The sequence below is a fragment of the Pelodiscus sinensis genome, chromosome Z (genome assembly GCF_052426305.1).
Source record: "Pelodiscus sinensis isolate ZL-2025 chromosome Z, ASM5242630v1, whole genome shotgun sequence".
Lineage (NCBI taxonomy): Eukaryota > Metazoa > Chordata > Testudines > Trionychidae > Pelodiscus > Pelodiscus sinensis.
In genome coordinates, this window is record NC_143085.1 from 9,083,414 (window position 1) to 9,102,732 (window position 19,319).

The 19,319-nt window shown below is 47.7% G+C and overlaps 1 protein-coding gene across 2 annotated transcripts in view; it reads left to right on the forward strand.

Annotated features, from left to right (window-relative positions):
* Nucleotides 1–574: 574 nt before the first annotated feature.
* The window catches only part of FBXO21 (F-box protein 21), a 45,294-nt gene continuing 26,549 nt past the window's right edge, over nt 575–19,319 (forward strand). Inside the window, exons 1-6 of one of the 2 annotated variants that reach the window (XM_075898170.2) lie at nt 761–877; nt 2,623–3,011; nt 4,657–4,796; nt 11,339–11,474; nt 13,391–13,485; nt 18,541–18,662. In XM_075898170.2, coding sequence (XP_075754285.1) covers nt 4,753–4,796; nt 11,339–11,474; nt 13,391–13,485; nt 18,541–18,662 — 397 coding nt within the window. In that variant the 5' untranslated portion in view covers nt 761–877; nt 2,623–3,011; nt 4,657–4,752. Of the gene's footprint in view, nt 878–2,622; nt 3,012–4,656; nt 4,797–11,338; nt 11,475–13,390; nt 13,486–18,540; nt 18,663–19,319 lie in introns of both variants that reach the window. The other variant, XM_075898173.2, reaches the window with a different exon arrangement.

Here is a 19,319-nt window from a genome sequence, read left to right on the forward strand (position 1 = left end):
CAGTAGAGCGTCGTTGCTTTTCGGGAAATTCAAGGGCCAGTGTAGACAGCTCGCAGCTTATTCCGGAAAAGCGGCTGATTTTCCGGAATAAGTGGCCCAGTGTAGACACAGCCTTAGGGTTGCCAGGTGTCGGGTTTTGAACCGGACAGTCCAGCATTTGTGCTTTCTGTTGCGGAAACAAATGGAGAGACTATAAGCGAGCATATACACATGTCCGGTAGTTGCTAAATAAGATGTCGTGTAGATTGTGCTGTCATGTCAAGGGTGTCTGGTATTTTTGTTGAAACCATCTGGCCACCTGATTTCCGATGGAGCGTGCGAATTCAGATCGAGTGCCGGGAGCAGCTCAAGAGCTTGAATTCGGACTGGGAGCCTAGGCAGACCCATGGGCGACAGGGACGCCTCGTGCAGCCCCAGGCCTGGGACTCGTGCCTGTCGGGCAGGCCGGCTCCCTGCTTTGCGGTTCACGGCGTACACGGACTTAGCAGACGCTCCCTAACTCCTCAGTCCCCTGGCGGCCGTGGCTGGGCAGGCGGGCGCCTCGCGGCCCGACAGTCTCCTCCCCGCACGCGCCTTTGCTCTGCGCCTCGCTCGGAATCCGCACTTTGCCGACGCTCCCCGACCCCAGCGGCGTTGCCGTCCGGCCGGCGGGGCGGGGCCGCGCGCGGGGCCCCTCACTCAGGGCAACGGACAAGATGGCGGCGGCGGAGAGCGGCGGGACGGGCCTGGTCGACCTGCCCGGGGAGCTGCTGGAGCTGATCCTCTGCTGCCGGGCCCTGAGCGCCGCCGACATCGGCCGCGTCTCCTGCACCTGCCGCCGCCTGCGGGAGGCCTGCCAGGCCCGCGGCAAGGTCTGGCGGGAGCGCTTCCGCCTCCGGTGAGCGCCGGGCGGGGCCGAGCGGGGGGAGGGGGGTTCGGCTCGGTTCGGGGCCGAGCGGGGGGAGGGAGGTTCGGTTCCGGCCCGGCTGGGGCCGAGCGGGGGGAGGGGGGTTCGGTTCCGGCCCGGCTGGGGCCGAGCGGAGCAGGGGGGTTCGGTTCCGGTCCGGGGCCGAGCGGGGGGAGGGGGGTTCGGTTCGGGGCCGAGCGGGGGGAGGGGGGTTCGGTTCCGGCCCGGCTGGGGCCGAGCGGGGGGAGGGGGGTTCGGTTCCGGTCCGGGGCCGAGCAGGGGGAGGGGGGTTCGGTTCCGGCCCGGCTGGGGCCGAGCGGGGGGAGGGGAGTTCGGTTCCGGCCCGGCTGGGGCCGAGTGGGGGGAGGGGGGTTCGGTTCCGGCCCGGCTGGGGCCGAGCGGGGGGAGGGGAGTTCGGGGGGGGGGGGGGGGGGGGGGGGGGGGGGGGGGGCCCGGCTGGGGCCGAGTGGGGGGGGGGGGGTTCGGTTCCGGCCCGGCTGGGGCCGAGCGGAGCAGGGGGGTTCGGTTCCGGTCCGGGGCCGAGCGGGGGGAGGGGGGTTCGGTTCGGGGCCGAGCGGGGGGAGGGGGGTTCGGTTCCGGCCCGGCTGGGGCCGAGCGGGGGGAGGGGGGTTCGGTTCCGGTCCGGGGCCGAGCAGGGGGGGGGGGTTCGGTTCCGGCCCGGCTGGGGCCGAGCGGGGGGAGGGGAGTTCGGTTCCGGCCCGGCTGGGGCCGAGTGGGGGGAGGGGGGTTCGGTTCCGGCCCGGCTGGGGCCGAGCGGGGGGAGGGGGGTTCGGTTCCGGCCCGGCTGGGGCCGAGCGGGGGGAGGGGGGTTCGGTTCCGGCCCGGCTGGGGCCGAGCGGGGGGAGGGGGGTTCGGTTCCGGCCCGGCTGGGGCCGAGCGGGGGGAGGGGGGTTCGGTTCCGGCCCGGCTGGGGCCGAGCGGGGGGAGGGGGGTTCGGTTCCGGCCCGGCTGGGGCCGAGCGGGGGGAGGGGGGTTCGGTTCCGGCCCGGCTGGGGCCGAGCGGGGGGAGGGGGGTTCGGTTCCGGCCCGGCTGGGGCCGAGCGGGGGGAGGGGGGTTCGGTTCCGGCCCGGCTGGGGCCGAGCGGGGGGAGGGGGGTTCGGTTCCGGCCCGGCTGGGGCCGAGCGGGGGGAGGGGGGTTCGGTTCCGGCCCGGCTGGGGCCGAGCGGGGGGAGGGGGGTTCGGTTCCGGCCAAGTGGGAGAGGGGAAGGTTCTGGCCCAGCAGGAGGGGCACTGGGGCTGAGCCGGGAGAGGGGCTGTGTGTTTGGTGATGAAATCGGCCTCACTTTACACAGTGAGCGAGATGCGTCACCATCCTAGAATCCTAGGGCTGGCAGAGACCTCAGGAGTCATCCAGTTCAGCCCCTTGCCATAGCAGGACCAACCCCAACTAAACTTCTAGGGATAGAGATTCTACCATCTCCCTAGGTAACCCATCCTCTCATCGTGCCAGATTAAAATCGGCGAATGTTTGGAGAGTTGGCGAATAAGTGTTCTTGGGGATGCCTCCCAAAGAGGGTACAGACTAACCATCTCTGGAGGTAAAGCACAGAGGCACGCGGCAGAAGTGCAACCCTTGGTCCATCTGTGGCTCGTGGATCTTCTCTGAAAAGATATGTAGTCTGTCAGGGAAGGACCCTGAATGTGTCTCTCGGCAGCGGTCTTGGTCATTTGTTCCATACTGATGGTGGCCCATGACGTGCTGTGCTTTGTGTAGATGTCTGGACCACTGGATGGCATTGGACACCGTCAGCTGCTTCATGATTTGGGCATAGCACCATACAATGCCACACTTTCGCAGCACCAGCTCTTTGTGGGATGGGTCCCATGTGCCCAAGGCTCCCACAATCAAGATGTGGGTCTGGGCCTCGTAGCCCCAGTGTCTCTAGGTGTCCACCAGCAGGGTATACTTCATGATTTTTGGAGCTTGGACTCTTTGGACGGCCAGGGTCCTGTTCTTGAAGGATACTGTGACGTCCACCATGATGACCTTCTCCTAGTCCTCACTGGTCATGACAAGTGAGGATTGCAGCAGCCTGTCCATTCCAGGGACAATAGAGACAACGGCAAAGCATCCCAGCATCAGCAGGATACCTTTTTACCTAGGTATGTCAACATGTAAATGACTACATGATTAACCAATACATCTGGGCTTATTGGTTAATCCTGTCGAATACACGCATTCCCCCCCTTGCTGCCACTGTATCAGAGACAGCAGAGAGGGAGGCAGAGCTGGTGCCAGTGGGGAGCTGGCTTTAAGCTTGCTCCCCATAAACATCGGAACCACCTGCCTTCTCCTCCCCTGCACAGCTGCCTCTGATACAAAGGCAGCAGTGCAGAGCGAGAGGCGTGCCAGCTCTGTGGACTCACTGCCACTCTCCTGCCTCCTATAGATACTGGAGGAGTAGGCAGGAGCCAATTGCCCCAGCACCAGCTCCGTGATGCCTCTTGCCCCCTCCCCATGCTGCTGCCCCCATTCCACAAAGCAGCTCCTGTCCATGATAGGCCCAAGCTCCCCATGGACAGGGGTTGCTGCTTCCTGGCAGCCTTCCCTGCTCCACCCTCCGTGCTGCTGCCTCTGATAGAGGTAGCAGCATGGGGGGAAGCAGCATGAGTTCCCGCCTCCCCCCACTTCTGTAGGAGGCAGTAAGGGAGGCAGGCAGGGTAGCAGGCAGGAGCCAATCTGTGCTAGAGGTGTGAATGACTAGTCAATTCCGATACACTAGTCAACTAGTTGCTTTCCCCTGCCTTGCTGCCTCTATCAGAAAGAGGCAGCAATGGAGGAGGGGGTAGAAGAAGGAGTGTTTCAAAGCGGCAGTGCTGTGTGGGTATGCTGCTGTGAAATGCTGCATGCGGCGCTGCCACTTTGAAATGCTGCAGGGAGCATGGAATCAGTGGGGTACTTCTTGAATCCCCTGCTGGCCCCATGCTCTCGCAGCGCTTTCGCCTTTGAAGAGTAGCCATAGCCCTGGGGCTGTTGCTACACTTGAAAGGTGAAGGTGTCCTTATCGACTAATTGAATATTAATCTAAATTTTAACATTTTAAATTGGCTCCCTTTGCAGACTGGCTCCTGTCTGCCACCCCGTGCTGCTGCCTCTCTATCCCCTGGGACTATCAAATAGTTGTGTAACTGTTTCATGCGGTTACACAACTATTCAGTTATACACTATCTAACATCCCTGCTTTGACCAGCTGGTCCTGGATGGCATTGTGGCAGATTTGCCAGGCCCTGGGGTGGGTCTGGCAGCCACACAAGACGTGGAGCAGCATCTCATTGGCAAAGCTGCACCTCCTGCAGTGCTTGTCCTGTTCCATTAGAGGTCGGAGCCCCCCATGGACAGGGTTTGCTGCTTCATGGCAGCCTACTCTGCTCCACCTCCATGCTGCTGCTTCTTATAGGCAGGCCTGGCAGACAAACCACCAGATGGTGAAGTGGACGAAGCTGTCTGCAGGGAGGAAGTGTTTGCTGGTGTGCTACTTACTGGTTACCTCAAACACCTTGCCTTGGTCTAGCTTCCACGTGAGGTACTCTGCATTGTAATAGTGAGTACAGTAGTGTCTTTTGGGGTTCTTTCCAGCATCGTTCTAGTGGGTGGGGTGATGATGGTATTGTCCAAAGTCTTGACGCATGGCACCAGAACTCCCAACGCATTTCACATCACATCCAGCAGCAGCTGATCCTCTTTCCCAGGTGATACAAGGCACAGGACCAGAGTGAGAGCAAGTGTTTCCCCTGTTTTCTGAACTAGGCCTCCAGGAAGCTGCTGAGGTACGTGGTGACATCCTGCTCAGAGGAGGTCCTGACATTATCCTTGCTGACGTTATCCCACACAACGCTTTTGGTGATGCTGCTTACCATGGGGTCCAGACAGGACAGCAGGCAGATGGTGTGAGTGAACACTGCTACCTAAGCTGGTTGGCACTGCCCCCGTGGGAGATATAGATAATGCTGCGCTAGCCCTCTAGGGAAGGCAGAGCCACTTCCTCACCAGCTGCCCTATGGCATCATCTACCTTGTTCAGAGGTACCTTGGCTACAGCTGATCACCTGAGGATGAAGGACAAGTGAGGGATCCAAGAAGATGTTCAGGGTGTACCGGGGGCAAGCAGGGAGAAGTTGATTGATACAAGCCACAATCCTCCAGGATCTCTGCAATGGTGTCTTCAGGGGTCTGTCACACATGGATACCTGTGGGGGTGCCTAAATGCTGATATACCTTCCCTCTTTGAAGAAGGCTATGAGCCCACACTGGATCAGGAACCACATGGCCTGGATTAGGGATGTAAAATCCTGTTTAATTCATTAACCAGTTAAACTTTGTTTAACCAGTTAACCTGTTAAATGGGTGCAGGCTGGAGTGAGCTGATGCCGATAGGCTGGAGTGCCTCCTCCCACCATGGACAGGGTTTCCTCTGGCTAGACTGAAGCGCTCTTGCTCGTATTGAATCCCAGCCAGGTCAACTGTGGATGGGGGCTGCTAAGGCTAGCATGGAGCGCCCCTGCCCGTTGCATGCCCAGGCCAGGCCCACTGCAGACAAAGGCTGCTCTAGCCACCACCAGTTAACCATAACTGGTTAACCATTCACATCCCTAGCCCGGTTCAGGTCCCTGACGCAGCTGTCGACGTGGAAGGAGGCGCAGGCATTGAAGCGGAGACCCATATCCTCAGCAGCTGGGCTGGCAACATCAAACATTTACTGGAGGTTCTCCAAGCTGTTGGTGACTAGGTCATCTGCATAGGCTAGGATGTTGATTCTCTTGCTATGCAGGTCAAACCTGGCCTGGCCACTGTAGATGGCTTGGAAGAGTGGCTTCATAGCCATGTTAAAGATGATGGGGCTGAGAGGGCAGCTCTGTTTCACACTGCAGGAGATGGGGATAGCATCCATTTCTCAATCCTTGAAGAGGATGGTTATGGTGCAGTCCTGGTAGAGGTTCCGTAGCACCTGGATGAAAGTTTCTGGCATTCCAAACTCTCCAAAGGTGTCAGAGATGTGATGGAGGCATTGTCCAGGTCAAGCCAGGCTACAATACATTGCCTCTGAGACCTCCTGGCTGTCTGGATGGCAATCTGAAGGGTGAAGAGGTGCTCATAGTACCCCTTGACATGAAGCCCTTCTGTGTCAAGCTCATGGCACCCCCACACACCGCCTAGTCTGTGATCCTCACTGTGAGGCTACTATCTTCTTGTAAATGGTGGAGCAGAGGAAGACAGGTCTAATAGTTATTACAGCTGCCTTGTTGGTCTTTCTTATGCATGAGGTCTATCATGGATGTCTTCCAGGAGCCAGGAACATGGCAGAATTGCTTGCTTCTGTTGAAGATGGTGTTGATGCAGAGTCTTGCTGCTTTAGCAGGTGGTAGCGGATATTGTACAATATAAGCTATTGTAGAGCTGTCAAATTGGGTGGTACGAGAGATTACATCCACTCAATTCACATTTTCAGAAATCATAAACTCAACAGATAAAAAAATTCTAATTAATTTTAACATATAAAATTGAACACTTATAACATTTCTGTTTGAATATACAACATACTGTTTCAAAGACAAGGATTACTTTATAATCTGTGATAATTAAAATAAATAGAAAAAATACCACAGTACATAAAAATATGTGATGCATAAGAAAGTAATTTTCATTGTAATAGGCATTGTATTACATGTACTATACCACTGGAGTCTGTTGTAGACAAAATAAATTGACTCAAAACATGAGAGCTGGAGCTATAGCATGACTGTTGGTATTCTTAGTTTTAATGCTACTTTAGTTTCAGTGTCTGTGAAAGTACTAGATAGATGTGTGCCACTGGGCATTCAAGAAAAGAATAAGTTCATCTGCTACCTGGTTTTGTTCATGTCTTGGCTCAAGAATATAAATTGTTGCTTTTGCTACCTGCCAGTTGGTTTCTAAAACTTAGGTTAATTCCAGTGAAATATTTTTCTTTCTCCACCTGTGAAAGCGGTTGCCGAACAGTAGCTAGTTTATCAATTCAGCTATGACATTGGGTTGCTAGCCAGATATGTTCATCAATTCAGTAGTTATAATTTCAGAAGCAAGCCTGAACTTTTAGAATGGTTCTGAGCCATTCTTGAAATTGATTATGGTGCTTGATTAGTAAATGCTCATGTCCCAGTAGCATGGCAAGGATTTAGACACTGACCTTGTAATCCTGTCCAGATTCCGTTTTGAATAATTACATTTTATCTCTCTAAAATTTCACAGGTGCACAAATTATTCTTTACTTACAATCATAAAATGCACAGTTATTGGTATTGGTGCAATGTGACTACATTTTAGTCATGGGTGAATAATTAGGGATTCATTAAAATAAAAACTACTATAGAAATACAAATTTATTTGGCTAACATCTGAGTTTCTGTGTCAGCAAGATAATGGTAGGGTTATATATTTGAGAGAGTTTGTCTGTTTGATCAAGATCTCCTAAAGGTAAGAGTTAGGATCAGAGATTTGAACAGGTAACGGGTTAACCGGTGCCCAGGAGCAGCCCCCCCTGTCCACAGCATGCCAAGGGCAGAAGGATGCTCCAGCTCCACCGTGCCATGGTGCTGCATAGGGATGTTAAATATTGGTAATTGAATAGCAGTGTAACTGCATTAAACCTTTGTGGTTACATGACTATTTGATAGTCCCTGGAGGCAGGGCCCGCAGCCAGGGCATTCCAGTCCCACTCCAGGACTGTGCTGTACCAGAGGTAGGGTGGCAGGGGGAGCCAGTGTGTGGGATGTGGAGCAGCCTCTGTCTGTGAGGTGCGTAGGCCCACCACAGTCAGATAGAGGCAGCAGCGTGTGGAGGGAGAGGGAGTAGGCAACACCACAGAGCTGGGAAGGCGGGGACTGGCCTTTATGCCAGCTCCCTCCAGCACCGGCTCTTGCCCCCTTCTTGCTGCCTCTGATCAAAAAGTGGGGGGCATGTGTGTAGTTGAGAAGATTAACTGATAAGCCTAGGTTTATCGGTTAATTGTATAGTCGACTATTCATAGACATTCCTAGTGCCATGAGCTGGGGCTGTAGCCAACAGACCCACACGGAGCTAGGAAGCCCAGGTGGGGTCAGTTAGCAGGCCCAGGCAGGGAGAGGGGGTAGTGGCAGCCCCAGACTGGATCAGTCCCCCCTGCCCATCCTTAATGTTGTTTAATCAATTAACTGATTAAACAGGATTTTACATCCCAAGTTAGCACCACCGTCCTTTTCATATTTGTTCATTTTTTTAAATTGTATCCTTTGGTATATATGGTTGTGACTACTTTCTTCCACTATTTGATCTGAGGAAGTGGGTCTGGCCCACGAAAGCTCATCATCTAACCAGATGGTTTATTAGTCTTTAAAGTGCTACATTGTCCTGCATTTTGCTTCAGCTACCCCAGACTAACACGGCTACATCTCTATCACTAAATCAAAGTAATTATTTAAAACAGGGATGGGTAACCTGAGGCCTGGGGGCCAGATGTGGCTCCCGGCTTACCTGGACCTTGAGTTCCCCAAATGATTTTTCTGTGGATCAGCAGCTCCCAACCCGAAAAAGATTCCCCATCTCAGCTTACGGCAATGTATAGGTTTGGTTGTGCCAGGAAAACAGGATGTGCCTAGAATGGGATATTGTGTCATAAATCCAAACAGAAAAGAGAAAGAAGCACCAAATCAAGTATAGTCCATGAATGTTGAAAGAAACTGAACCAAGATGATCCAGAAAAGTAGTATGAACCTGGAATGGGATTGCTTCAAAAATAAATTTTACAGAAAAGAAATAAAATGGAGAAATTTGAAGTAGCACTGTTTTAGCAAAGCTAAATCAATGCTTAAGATTTGAAAAATAGAAAACAGTGTTATTAGAAGCCAAATTGACTATAACCTTTTTTCTTTTAAAACATAGCAAATAAGGGTTCATAAAGATGAAAAAATACACTTGATGGAATTTCCATTTAAAACATTTACTAAAATGAACTTCATAAAAATAACACTATTTTAAAAAATGCAATCATTTCAATAAAGCATGTACATTTTCCTTTCTTTAATAATAAAAAAAAGTTAAGGGCCAACACAACACTGTGTAAAACTGCTAGTACTAAAATATTCACCATCGGTGTGTCTACACTACGGAGTTGGTTTTTTTTTTTAATTGCCTTTTTTTTCCCCCAAAAAACCTTTATCTCCATCTAGACTGCCATTGCATTCTTTCGAAATTAAATCGAAAGAATGCGGCGGTTTTTTTCAAGAGCAGTATACCTCATTTTACGAGGAAGAACGCCTTTTTTCAAAAGAGCTGTTTTGAAAAAAGGCATTTGTTGCCTGGGTGCTCTCTTTTGAAAAAGTGGATTGCTTTTTCAAAAGTCTTGTGGCTGTCTAAATGATCTCTTTCAAAAAAGCCTCTTTTGAAAGAGACTTGTAGTCTAGACACACCTCATAGTTTTAGTTCAGTCAGTGTAGCTGCACATTAATTTTATCTATTAAATAGAAATAAAGTATTCATTATTTTAAGAATCTGAACATAATTTATTTAAAGGAGGTCTTGTCATTTATTGAAGAAAAACTGGGTTTTTACATTTCAGGTTTGTGAAAGGAAACAAGGGTTCATGGGAATCTTGAAAATAAATGTAAAAAATTACGGCAAATTACAAGTGACCTCTTATCTTAAGAAGCTGCACACAATATTTCCAACTGTACCGAGTGCATGTCTGCTTCATCTTTTAAACATCTTCATTAAGCAACTGATATTTTTGTCTTTTGAGCAGTCATAGCTGTTTCTTGTTCTCTTACACCAAGGTTGCCATTCAGTAGGTGTCTCAAATTTTGCCACTTTATTGTGAATAGTGCTTTTGTCAATACTATCGTCAAAAATATCACTTGCAGTTGAATTTTCATTGCAGATATATTTTTTGGCTTAGAGATGGTGAGAAGGGCTTCAGACTGAAACGCTGATCAGAATAGGTACATCTTGATGTTTGTGTATGTGTTTTTTTTATTTTAAAAGTAGTTGTAGAAATCTTTAGTAAGATCTGATTTCAGCATTCTGTGGTTTTCCTGTAGTTTTCCTGCAGTAACTGATGTCATTGTTTACACCTAACTCAGTGTAGAGTGCTACATTCTGAATGCGCTTTTTAGTTGTTAAAGATCTCAGCTGTAGCAGGAAAAGCATAGGGCAATGAGAGCAAATCTTGGTAGGTGAGAACAATCTCATCTTTAAATGCTTTGTCTTTAATATTAGAAAACTAGCAGACTTACCTGGCATTGCCTGGGTCCTTCACAGCAAAGAGCTGGCAGTGTGGTGGAAAAAGTGTAGTGCAAAAAACTGGGGCATGGGGATGCAAGTGTGAGAGCGGGGGGTTAAAGAGAGGCTCTGAGCTGGAGGTCCCATCCGGCATAGACCTTTTCTCTCCTCTTGCTCCCTCCCCTTCCTCCTGGCCGCTAGGGACCCTTTTCTCCTTAATCAGCACCTCTCAGGCTCTGCCCACAAGGATAAGCATCCAGCACTTCCCACAATGCCCCAGTGCTCCCTGCACTTTCTCCCTGGGGACTAGAAACGCTGACACCCTGGACCCATCTGTTCCAGCCAGCCCGTCTGCTTTTGTCTTTCAGTGCTCACTGCACTTGATAGATGCCTCGCTGTTGTGGAGCGTGTTTCCAGTGGAGGCCATGTTCAAAAGATCCCACCCGCAGGCCACATGTTGAGCCCCATGTGAACCTAAACTGCACAGCAGGCTGCAAACAAACGGGCATGGGCCGCATGTTGAGTAGCCTTGCTCTGCAGGATAGTTCTCCCCTGCAGGCTTGTTGCCCCCAGTGGCCACTCTCATATCACAGCCCTCCCTTTGCATGTTATTGAAAACAGTCCTTTTCCTGGAACTTCCACTTCTGGCACAACCAAACCCTGACCTTGTTTTAAATTGGGAGAAGAAGAAGCTGCATGCCAAATTTGCTGGCCCTAGCTGTTACTATTTAGGACTTCTTGAACAAATGGTCTCGCACACATGCAGACAAATGCACTCTAAAATATATAGATATATATATGTAAATTAACACTGTAAGGTTATTTTTTTATTGAGCCAAGGACTTAAAATAATTTTGTAAAGCTTTAGGAAAAGATTCACAAAAATACCTAAGGTATTTAGGAATGTAAGTCCCACTGAAGTCTCTGGTGTCTATTCCTCTTTGACATTTTCCCCTTAATGTTTATTTTGTGTTTACTGTAACTTCTCATTATCAGAAATAATCAGACTGGAGAGGAATAGGATTGTACTCTGCTTCTTTTACTTCAGGATGTGGATTAATTGAACATGTCTTGAGCCAGTTTCAGGTACTCAAGTCACAGATGGTTAACAGCCTAGCAATACATAACATTTTACAATATTAAACTGTCTTGTTGAGGTTGTAGCATTAACCACTGAACCTGTTCCTGTGTGTGTTATATAGGTGGCCATCACTACTGAAATACTATAGCCAGACAGAAAGTGTTAATTGGCTAAAGGAATATAAAGCACGGCAAAGTGCTGGCTTAGAAGCTCGAAGAATTGTAGCATCATTCTCCAAAAGATTCTTCTCGGAACATGTAAGGTTTCTAATGTATCATACACTTGAATTTGTGCACAAATATCTCTTATTTCATTTTTTTCTTCACTTTCTGAGAGTAAATTCTTATATTCTGTTAGACCTTATTTCTATTATTTGTATTGCAGTAGGATCTAGGAGCCCCGATCATGAACTAGCACCTCATGTGCTAAGTGCTGTATAAACAAAGAACAAAAAGACTACCCCTGTCCCAAAGTGTTTCCAATGTAAAAGACAAAAGAAGATGATTTCAAGGGAAAGTACAAGGAAACAATGAAATCTTAGCGGTCAAATAGACAAGATGGATGTAGGATAGGGAAAGGGGTATAACACACAAGAAGAGTGAAAATATGGTTGTGGTAGATGTCACGTACATTCAATGGCTTTGTCTAGACTGCATCCCTTTTTCGTAAAAGGGATGCAAATTAGACCTATCGCAATTGCAAATGAAGCGGGGATTTAAATCTCCCCCGCTTTGTTAGCATAAAAATGGCTGCCGTTTTTTTCCAGCTCGGAGCTTTGCCGGAAAAAAGCACCAGTCTAGATGCGGATCTTTCGGAAAATAAAGCCTTTTCCGAAAGATCCCTTATCTCGTATCTCTACAGATCCCTTATCTCTTAAAATAAGGGATAAGGGATCTTTCGGAAAAGGCTTTATTTTCTGAAAGATCCGCGTCTAGACTGGTGCTTTTTTCCAGCAAAGCTCCGAGCCGGAAAAAAACGGCAGCCATTTTTATGCTAACGAAGCGAGGGAGATTTAAATCCCCGCTTCATTTGCAATTGCGATAGGTCTAATTATCCCTTTTAGGAAAAAGGGATGAAGTCTAGACACAGCCAATGATTTTTTTCCCCCCATTTGGGGGATGGTGAACTTAGGAGTAGAACAGCTAAAGGGAAAGGGAACAAGGGCTATAAAGGAGGTGCAGGTATGGACTGAAGCTGATGTAAAGGGACTTTGAGGGGGGTTAGTATGAGCAAACAGTCAGTCAATGCAGGATAGAGGAAGTCTCATTCTTTTCAGATTAGTAGGCTGTGCCATTTTTGTAGATTATATGACAGTGTGCCCTTCTCATGAGCGGAGGGTACTGGGTCTAGAACAGTGGTTCCCAACCTTTATGGGCTCCCGGGCGCCCGGGGGCGGGGCCACTCACGCGCCGGGCGCCCGGGGGCGGGGCCGCGCATCCTGAGGCACGCCAGGGCTCGGGCCGCCCGAGCTGCGCGCCTGGGGCCGGCACCGGCGCCCGCATGTGCCCCGGGGCTGGGGCCGCCCGAGCGCCGCGCACCAGGTGCCGGTGAGTGTCGCGCACCTGGGGCCGGCGCCTCCAGTGCGCTGCGCCGGGGGGCGGGGCCAGCCCGGGTTGTCGGCGGGCGCATACAAATGCCCCGGCGGGCGCCATGGCGCCCGCGGGCGCCGCGTTGGGGACCACTGGTCTAGAAAATCCTTTTGTAAGGAATAATATGGATATAAGCCATGGATATACAGAGCACTGTGTTTTACAGTTAAATAAAAATAACTTAAATATGTTCCATGTTAATTTCTGTAGCATCTGTAAGATTTTTACACTGAAAGTAAAAGTTAACAGGACAATTGTGTCATCCACATAAAGAATTACTGTCCTGTTATCTGTTTACTGAGACCTATGGTTGATCATTGATGTTTACTCAGATGCATCTTTCATCATAGCTGGGTGACAGCAAATCTTCAGGTGACTTCAATTATTGGGCACCAAATACTGGAAATAAACACATACTCCATTAGAACTCTTATTTGCCAAGCCTGGAGAATCTGTTTTTAGTTCATTTTCACTTGTATACACAAAGTACTAAATGGGGCTCTTGAAACCTCTTCGAAATTACCTATTTCTGCTTGAGAAAGTACACTCTTCTGTAGTGTATAACACACTATTCTGTTTACCAGGTCCCATGTGATGGCTACAGTGACATTGAGATCCTTGGGTGCCCAAGTCATTTTTTTGAGGACGAGCTGGTGACTATCCTTAACATGGAAGGAAGGTGAGAGAAAATCAAAGGAGTTGGAAATGGAAGTGTAAGAGATTACTTTCATGTTTGTTTTAGTGAAGGGGAAATCCTACATTGCTCAGTGCACTCCAGTCAAATTAAGTCTGATTTCATCCTCCTTTGTTTTAAAATTTGCTATATATTTGAGAGTGTGTCTGTAAGTCTGTTAGTTCAAGAACTCATCCTAAATGGTAAGCACTAGGATGACCAAATTTGGTAAACAGCTTCCTCTGATCATAGCTTAAAACAAGGCCAAGGGTTGGTTGTTTCTGATATAATACAAAGGGAGGAGTCTGCTGGCAGGCACAGTTAATAATGCAGAATGACCATAGGTGATGGGCACACTGGTAAGAGAGTGGCTGGCTAGGGACGAGACGCTGGATGTTGCCAGTCACCATATAAAGGTAAGGTTCCCAGGCTGGTGAGCAACCACTAGGCAGCATGGCCACTTTTGTACAGGTCAGCCCTGGGAATCTGGCACCTGAACAGCACAGCCCTCAGTGCCCTGGTCAGCCTTGGTGATCGACCAGCCTCCTACACCCACCAGCCCCCTGTGCCTCCCTTGCCCTGAGCTCTTCCTCACCCCCAAACCTGACTCCTGCATGCCTCCACTCTCCCCATCTGAGCTCTTTAATGACCTGAGTAATGCCCAGTAAATGTGCAAGTAAACAGATAAATGTCACAGCTTTATAAAACTCAGTATTATGAAATTTATCTTGATATTCACCTTTCTTTCCCTTAGGTAGTAGCTGTCTCTTCATGTTAAACTTCAGAGAATACTTAATAGAAATCCAGAAGGAAAACAATGAGCATGACTTTTGGCACAGTGTGCTCATAGTCCTTTTGGTTGCTTTTTTGGTATTTGGTAGGGAAATGCAGTTTAACTTTTTTTTGTCCTGAAATCAGTTTGTTTGAGCCACTACAAAAGGCACTACTTGGTTACATTGCATAAATGCAACCCTGTTATATTAATAATTTAAAATAAAGGTAGAAACAAATTTATACACCTCTAGTTCTTGCCTGTGTAAATATTATTGTTGCCATTGTTAGTCTCTGGAGCAATGAAGAGGTGAACATTATCATTTAAAAGAGGCTCCATTACAGTGCTGTCTGTCAGTGGCATACAAGCAGTAGAATGGTGCTTCTGTTGTGATTGAAATGACAGTAGATTGCTCTCAGTGTGGCTTGGTAGCCTGTTGTCTTGATTAAAGGGACTGTTTGAAAAAATATAAACTAGAATGAAACTATTCATTTAATTGTCTGCTCACATTTATTTTGTAACTTCTGTGTTGAAATTGTGGCTTTCATTTCATATTTGACAACTGGTTAAACACAATTTGAGCCTTTGCACTTGCCAAATGCATTCCCATAAAGCAGCATTCATGCTAATTGCACCCTGATTGAGCCATAGTTCTTGCCATTCAATATCATTAGGCTAAATCATTTCCCTGGAAAATGTTCCATAAAGCGTCTGTCCCTGTGGAGTATCCTGATTAATTAGTGGAGGATAAAGTATTATGAGATTTGATTCTTTCAGTTGGCATGGATGGAGAGCAGTTGCTTGGTCTATTGTTGTGAGGGAGGAGGATGAAGGGCAGGGGAAGGGAATTCTTTTCAAAGAAAATATTTCAAATCTGTTTCAGTGAAAACTCCACAACATGAAGAAAGAAACCAAATTAAATAGTAACATTTATTTTCTGAGCAAATGCTGGAAACAGTACATCCCAGAGGACTCAACATATATAACCCATTGACTACTACATACAACTCCATATATGCTGAGGCACTCTGTAGAAAGACCTTAGAAAATTGAGAAATCACTTGTGTACCTTACATACTCCAGAAGACACCATCTCAAACAAGAAATCATATGTTTCCTCACGTTGGAATAAATATAAACTAGAAGGCCCAACCTATTGATCATACAGGAAATACAAACCAACTTTAAAAAACCCCCACACTCTGACAGATGTTTAACATAAAAACAAAAAATGGAACCAAATACCACAATTCCATAATGCACAAAACATTACCTCTGAGAGAAAACAAAGATACTATGACCAAGCCCTTGGACATTGAATGACAATACAACATCATCAATCTGTCAAGACTACTCCTAACTGGAACTGTAATATCTGTATTCTCCAAGAAACTGAACCTCTGCCTCAACACAGAACTTGATACAGTGCTAGCAGTTGGAGAACTAGAAGAATTCTTCTGCTGATTCCATGACAAAACTACCCATAACTACCACATCCCCACTGATGACCCATAAGAAAAAATCTGGTTGGATACATCCCAACTGATGAAACCACACAATGGATCATTACACCAGTTGCTTTAAGGAAAAACATGTGATTCTGAAATCCTCAGCAAACATGGTATCTACCATAATCTCTATCATTGATAGGATTGCTGTACAATCCCTGAAATCCCAGCCACCAGAGACTGATCAAACCCACAGAAAAAACTGATGTCATGATAGTCCTTAATTATGATGTGTATAATCAAAGAGGAAAATAGATAACTCTGATACCACCTAGTGTAAATAATTCAGAAATGACCCCACACCACTGTGTATGCAGGAGTTTAATAATAACATCGACTCTTCCCCAAATAACTCCCAAGAAAAACTTTTCAATCTTGTCCCACACAAACTCATCTTTCTACTTGCTTCCCAGGGTACACAAACAAGGGAATCTCGGCAGTCCCCTTCTAAATAGCCATGATGCTTTTACTGAAGGATTATAAGGAATCATAGTAACTACCTCTGTGTACAGTTTTCTTCTCCAGAAATCCTGCAACATGAGACCACCACCCTGTGCACCATAGATGTCATCTCCATATACCGGGATCTCAAACGCCTGTCCCACAGAGCTGGGGGGGGGGGGGAGGGGCCTGTCCATTACCGGTCCCCAAGCCCCGCCTTCTCTCCTCCCCATGACACCCTACCCCCAAGGATGCGGTTTCAGGGATTACTGGGGAGGCCTGGTGTCACATGGTGGCAATAGCAAGAGCTGTGTTGGGAAGTGGAGCTCACTAGGCGAGAGCACTCTGCTCTCCCCCTGCACCTGCCACTGCAGGAAGTATGGGGGGGCCCAACTGCTGCCATGTCCTCACAGCTGGCATTACGTGGGGAAAGGATGAGTGATGGTGGGAACGGGCAGAGTTTGGGTGCCAGTAACAAACAGACCCACCAGGAGCCCCAGCCCAGATTGTGCATTTGCTCTGTTTGTGTTTGGCCTGCAGGCTGGGAGTTTGAGACCCCAGCAGCAGTTTGACTAGTTAGCCAATTAAACATAATTTTACATCTCTACCTGCTATATGCCATCATCCCTTAGACTCTGTCATAGCTTTCCATCATAACTTCAGCCACCATCATCCATCCACAAAACGCTCCTTAGTTCACTCCCATCAACTTCCTGGACACCATTGTTAGCTTCAACAATGGAACCCTATAAACAGCTATATACAAGAAACCTGCAGATCACTAGACTTGTGTTGATAGAGCCAGCAATCACAATGGATTGCAACAAGAAATGTATGTACAGACAGTTACTCAGATGGAATAGAATTTTCTCTAAAGGAAACGTTGGGGATACACACCTAAATGCACTTAAAACTGCCTTCAGAAGTAGATACTGTTGTGGAAAGGTCCACCCAAAAGCCCTGGGAGAACTTGCTTCAATACAGGAAAAAAAACCCCACTGATTATACACCCTTAATTGTCACCTACCACCCTGCCTTGGGTAGTCTCAAATAGTTACAATCTATACTTGATGGATGGACTCCTCAGCCTCTCCAGGCTTATCAACAGAAGCAAGCTGTCTGCCACTCAGGACACACTAACACAAAGTGGCACCAGACCCTGCTAAAATAACAGATGCAAAACCTGCAGATGTACCACCAGTACAGCAATGATCGGTACACCCCATAACACACCTTTCAAGATTCATGGCTCCCACATAACTGGTGCACATCAACTAGTGTATCAAAGAGCCCAACAATTGTGTAGGTAAAACCAGATAACTGCTGTTCTGAAATGAACTCTTAGAAAAAAATGATAAAAGACAAAAGCGACATCTTGCCTGTGGCTGAACACTTTTACAAAGCAGTTGCTCCATATGTGACTTCTCAGTCTTTGTCCTCAAAGGAAATACAGGAAACCCTCACCATTCCCAAATACTGGGTGCTGCTACTCCCAGCCCTCATGGTGAGCTCCCTGTGGCTCCTGAACATACCACAGGGGCTACAAGCCACAGGGAACTTGCTGTGAGGGCCAGGATATGCAGGGAGTGTCTACCCCGCCTCCCCCTGCAAGCTGAATCAGGAGATTCCCAGTGATTTTGGGATTTGCAGGGTTCTCCTGAAAGCAGAACAACTTCAAAAGGCAAACTTGTGTGTGCATTCATAATTCTGCAAAACACTAAAAACCTTGGAGGATTCAATAGAGATACTGATTTATGGCTCATTACCACAATTTTTAACACACTCCACTACCTGCTATCCCTCAACTGTCCATTTCGTTTTTATGAGTTCCCTGCAGCGTGTGGGATCCCATTTACTTAACAGTCTGTCCCAACTTATTAGTTAGACACACTGTGCGGCTTGAAAGCTTGTACCTTCCAGCAACAGAAGTTGGTCCAATAAAAGATATTACCCCACCCACATTGTCTCTTTTAAATACATAGCAGTAATATTGTGTGAAATAAAACTATGGTGAAAATAAATTGAATTCTGCATTACCATTCTGAATCTGGGATCTGTCCAGTTGTTAACTTTCTGGAACAGAAGAGTCGGAGGAGGCATTTAATAGTAAATTGGCAAAGACCAGTGGTGACCCTGATCAGCCTGATTTATTAGTATAAATTGGAACTGTTGGCATTTAAAGCCTCTAACCATGTAGACCTTGGCTGTATTCAAGATCACCTTTTAACTGTCCCCTGATGGCTATTAGGTCTTTGAAACAACAGGCTTGCAGAGTTTCTGCCATTGCTTGTTAATTTAGTAGGCTATAGGGCATTTATGTTTTTATGTTTAATTCTACAGGAAGTGTCTAACCTGGAAGTACTATGCAAAGAAAATTCTTTACTTTCTACGACAACAGAATATTTTAAACAATCTGAAGGCGTATCTTGAACGACCTGAGGACCAACAGTCATTTTTAGAAGGTGAGTATAGGCCCAAAAGAAATCTTGTGCATTATCGTGACAGGTTCACTATGTCTGGGCCATGCCTTACCCTGCAACTGGTCTCCTGGGAGTGTTATCGCAGTGTGGAAAACTCCAAGAATCCACACCGATCCATGGGGCAGAGCTGTGGCCTCAGCAACTCAGAATCTGGCTTTCAGGCACCAGCAATGCCTGGCTTTCTGTGGCTCCCTGCAGTGAGTCTAGACAGGCTAGACTCTTGGGGAAGATTCGTTTCCAACTCTTTAGGGCACAGTGCTCCGAGTAAGTATTTGCAGTGAAACCAGGGAGCCTTTTCAGAACAAATAGTTTTGTAGCACCTTAAAGACTAACTATAATGTAGTATCATGAGCTTTTTGTGGTCAAAACTCACTTCCTCAGATAAGCTTGAATGAAGAAAAAAAGGGGAGGCCCTCAGAATATATAACTGAAAAAGAAGCGAGACGGGGGGGAGGGGGGAAATACCTGTCAGTTGTACTGGTGCTAATGAGGCTAATTGAGTGAGTAGAAGTGTCCCATACTTAGCTTCAAAGACTTGTACTAGATGGCCTATTATAAAACCAGTTTGCTTTACATTCAACATCCCATTGACATCAAAAGCTAAATATGAGACACTTCCAGCTCACTCGTTTAGCCTCA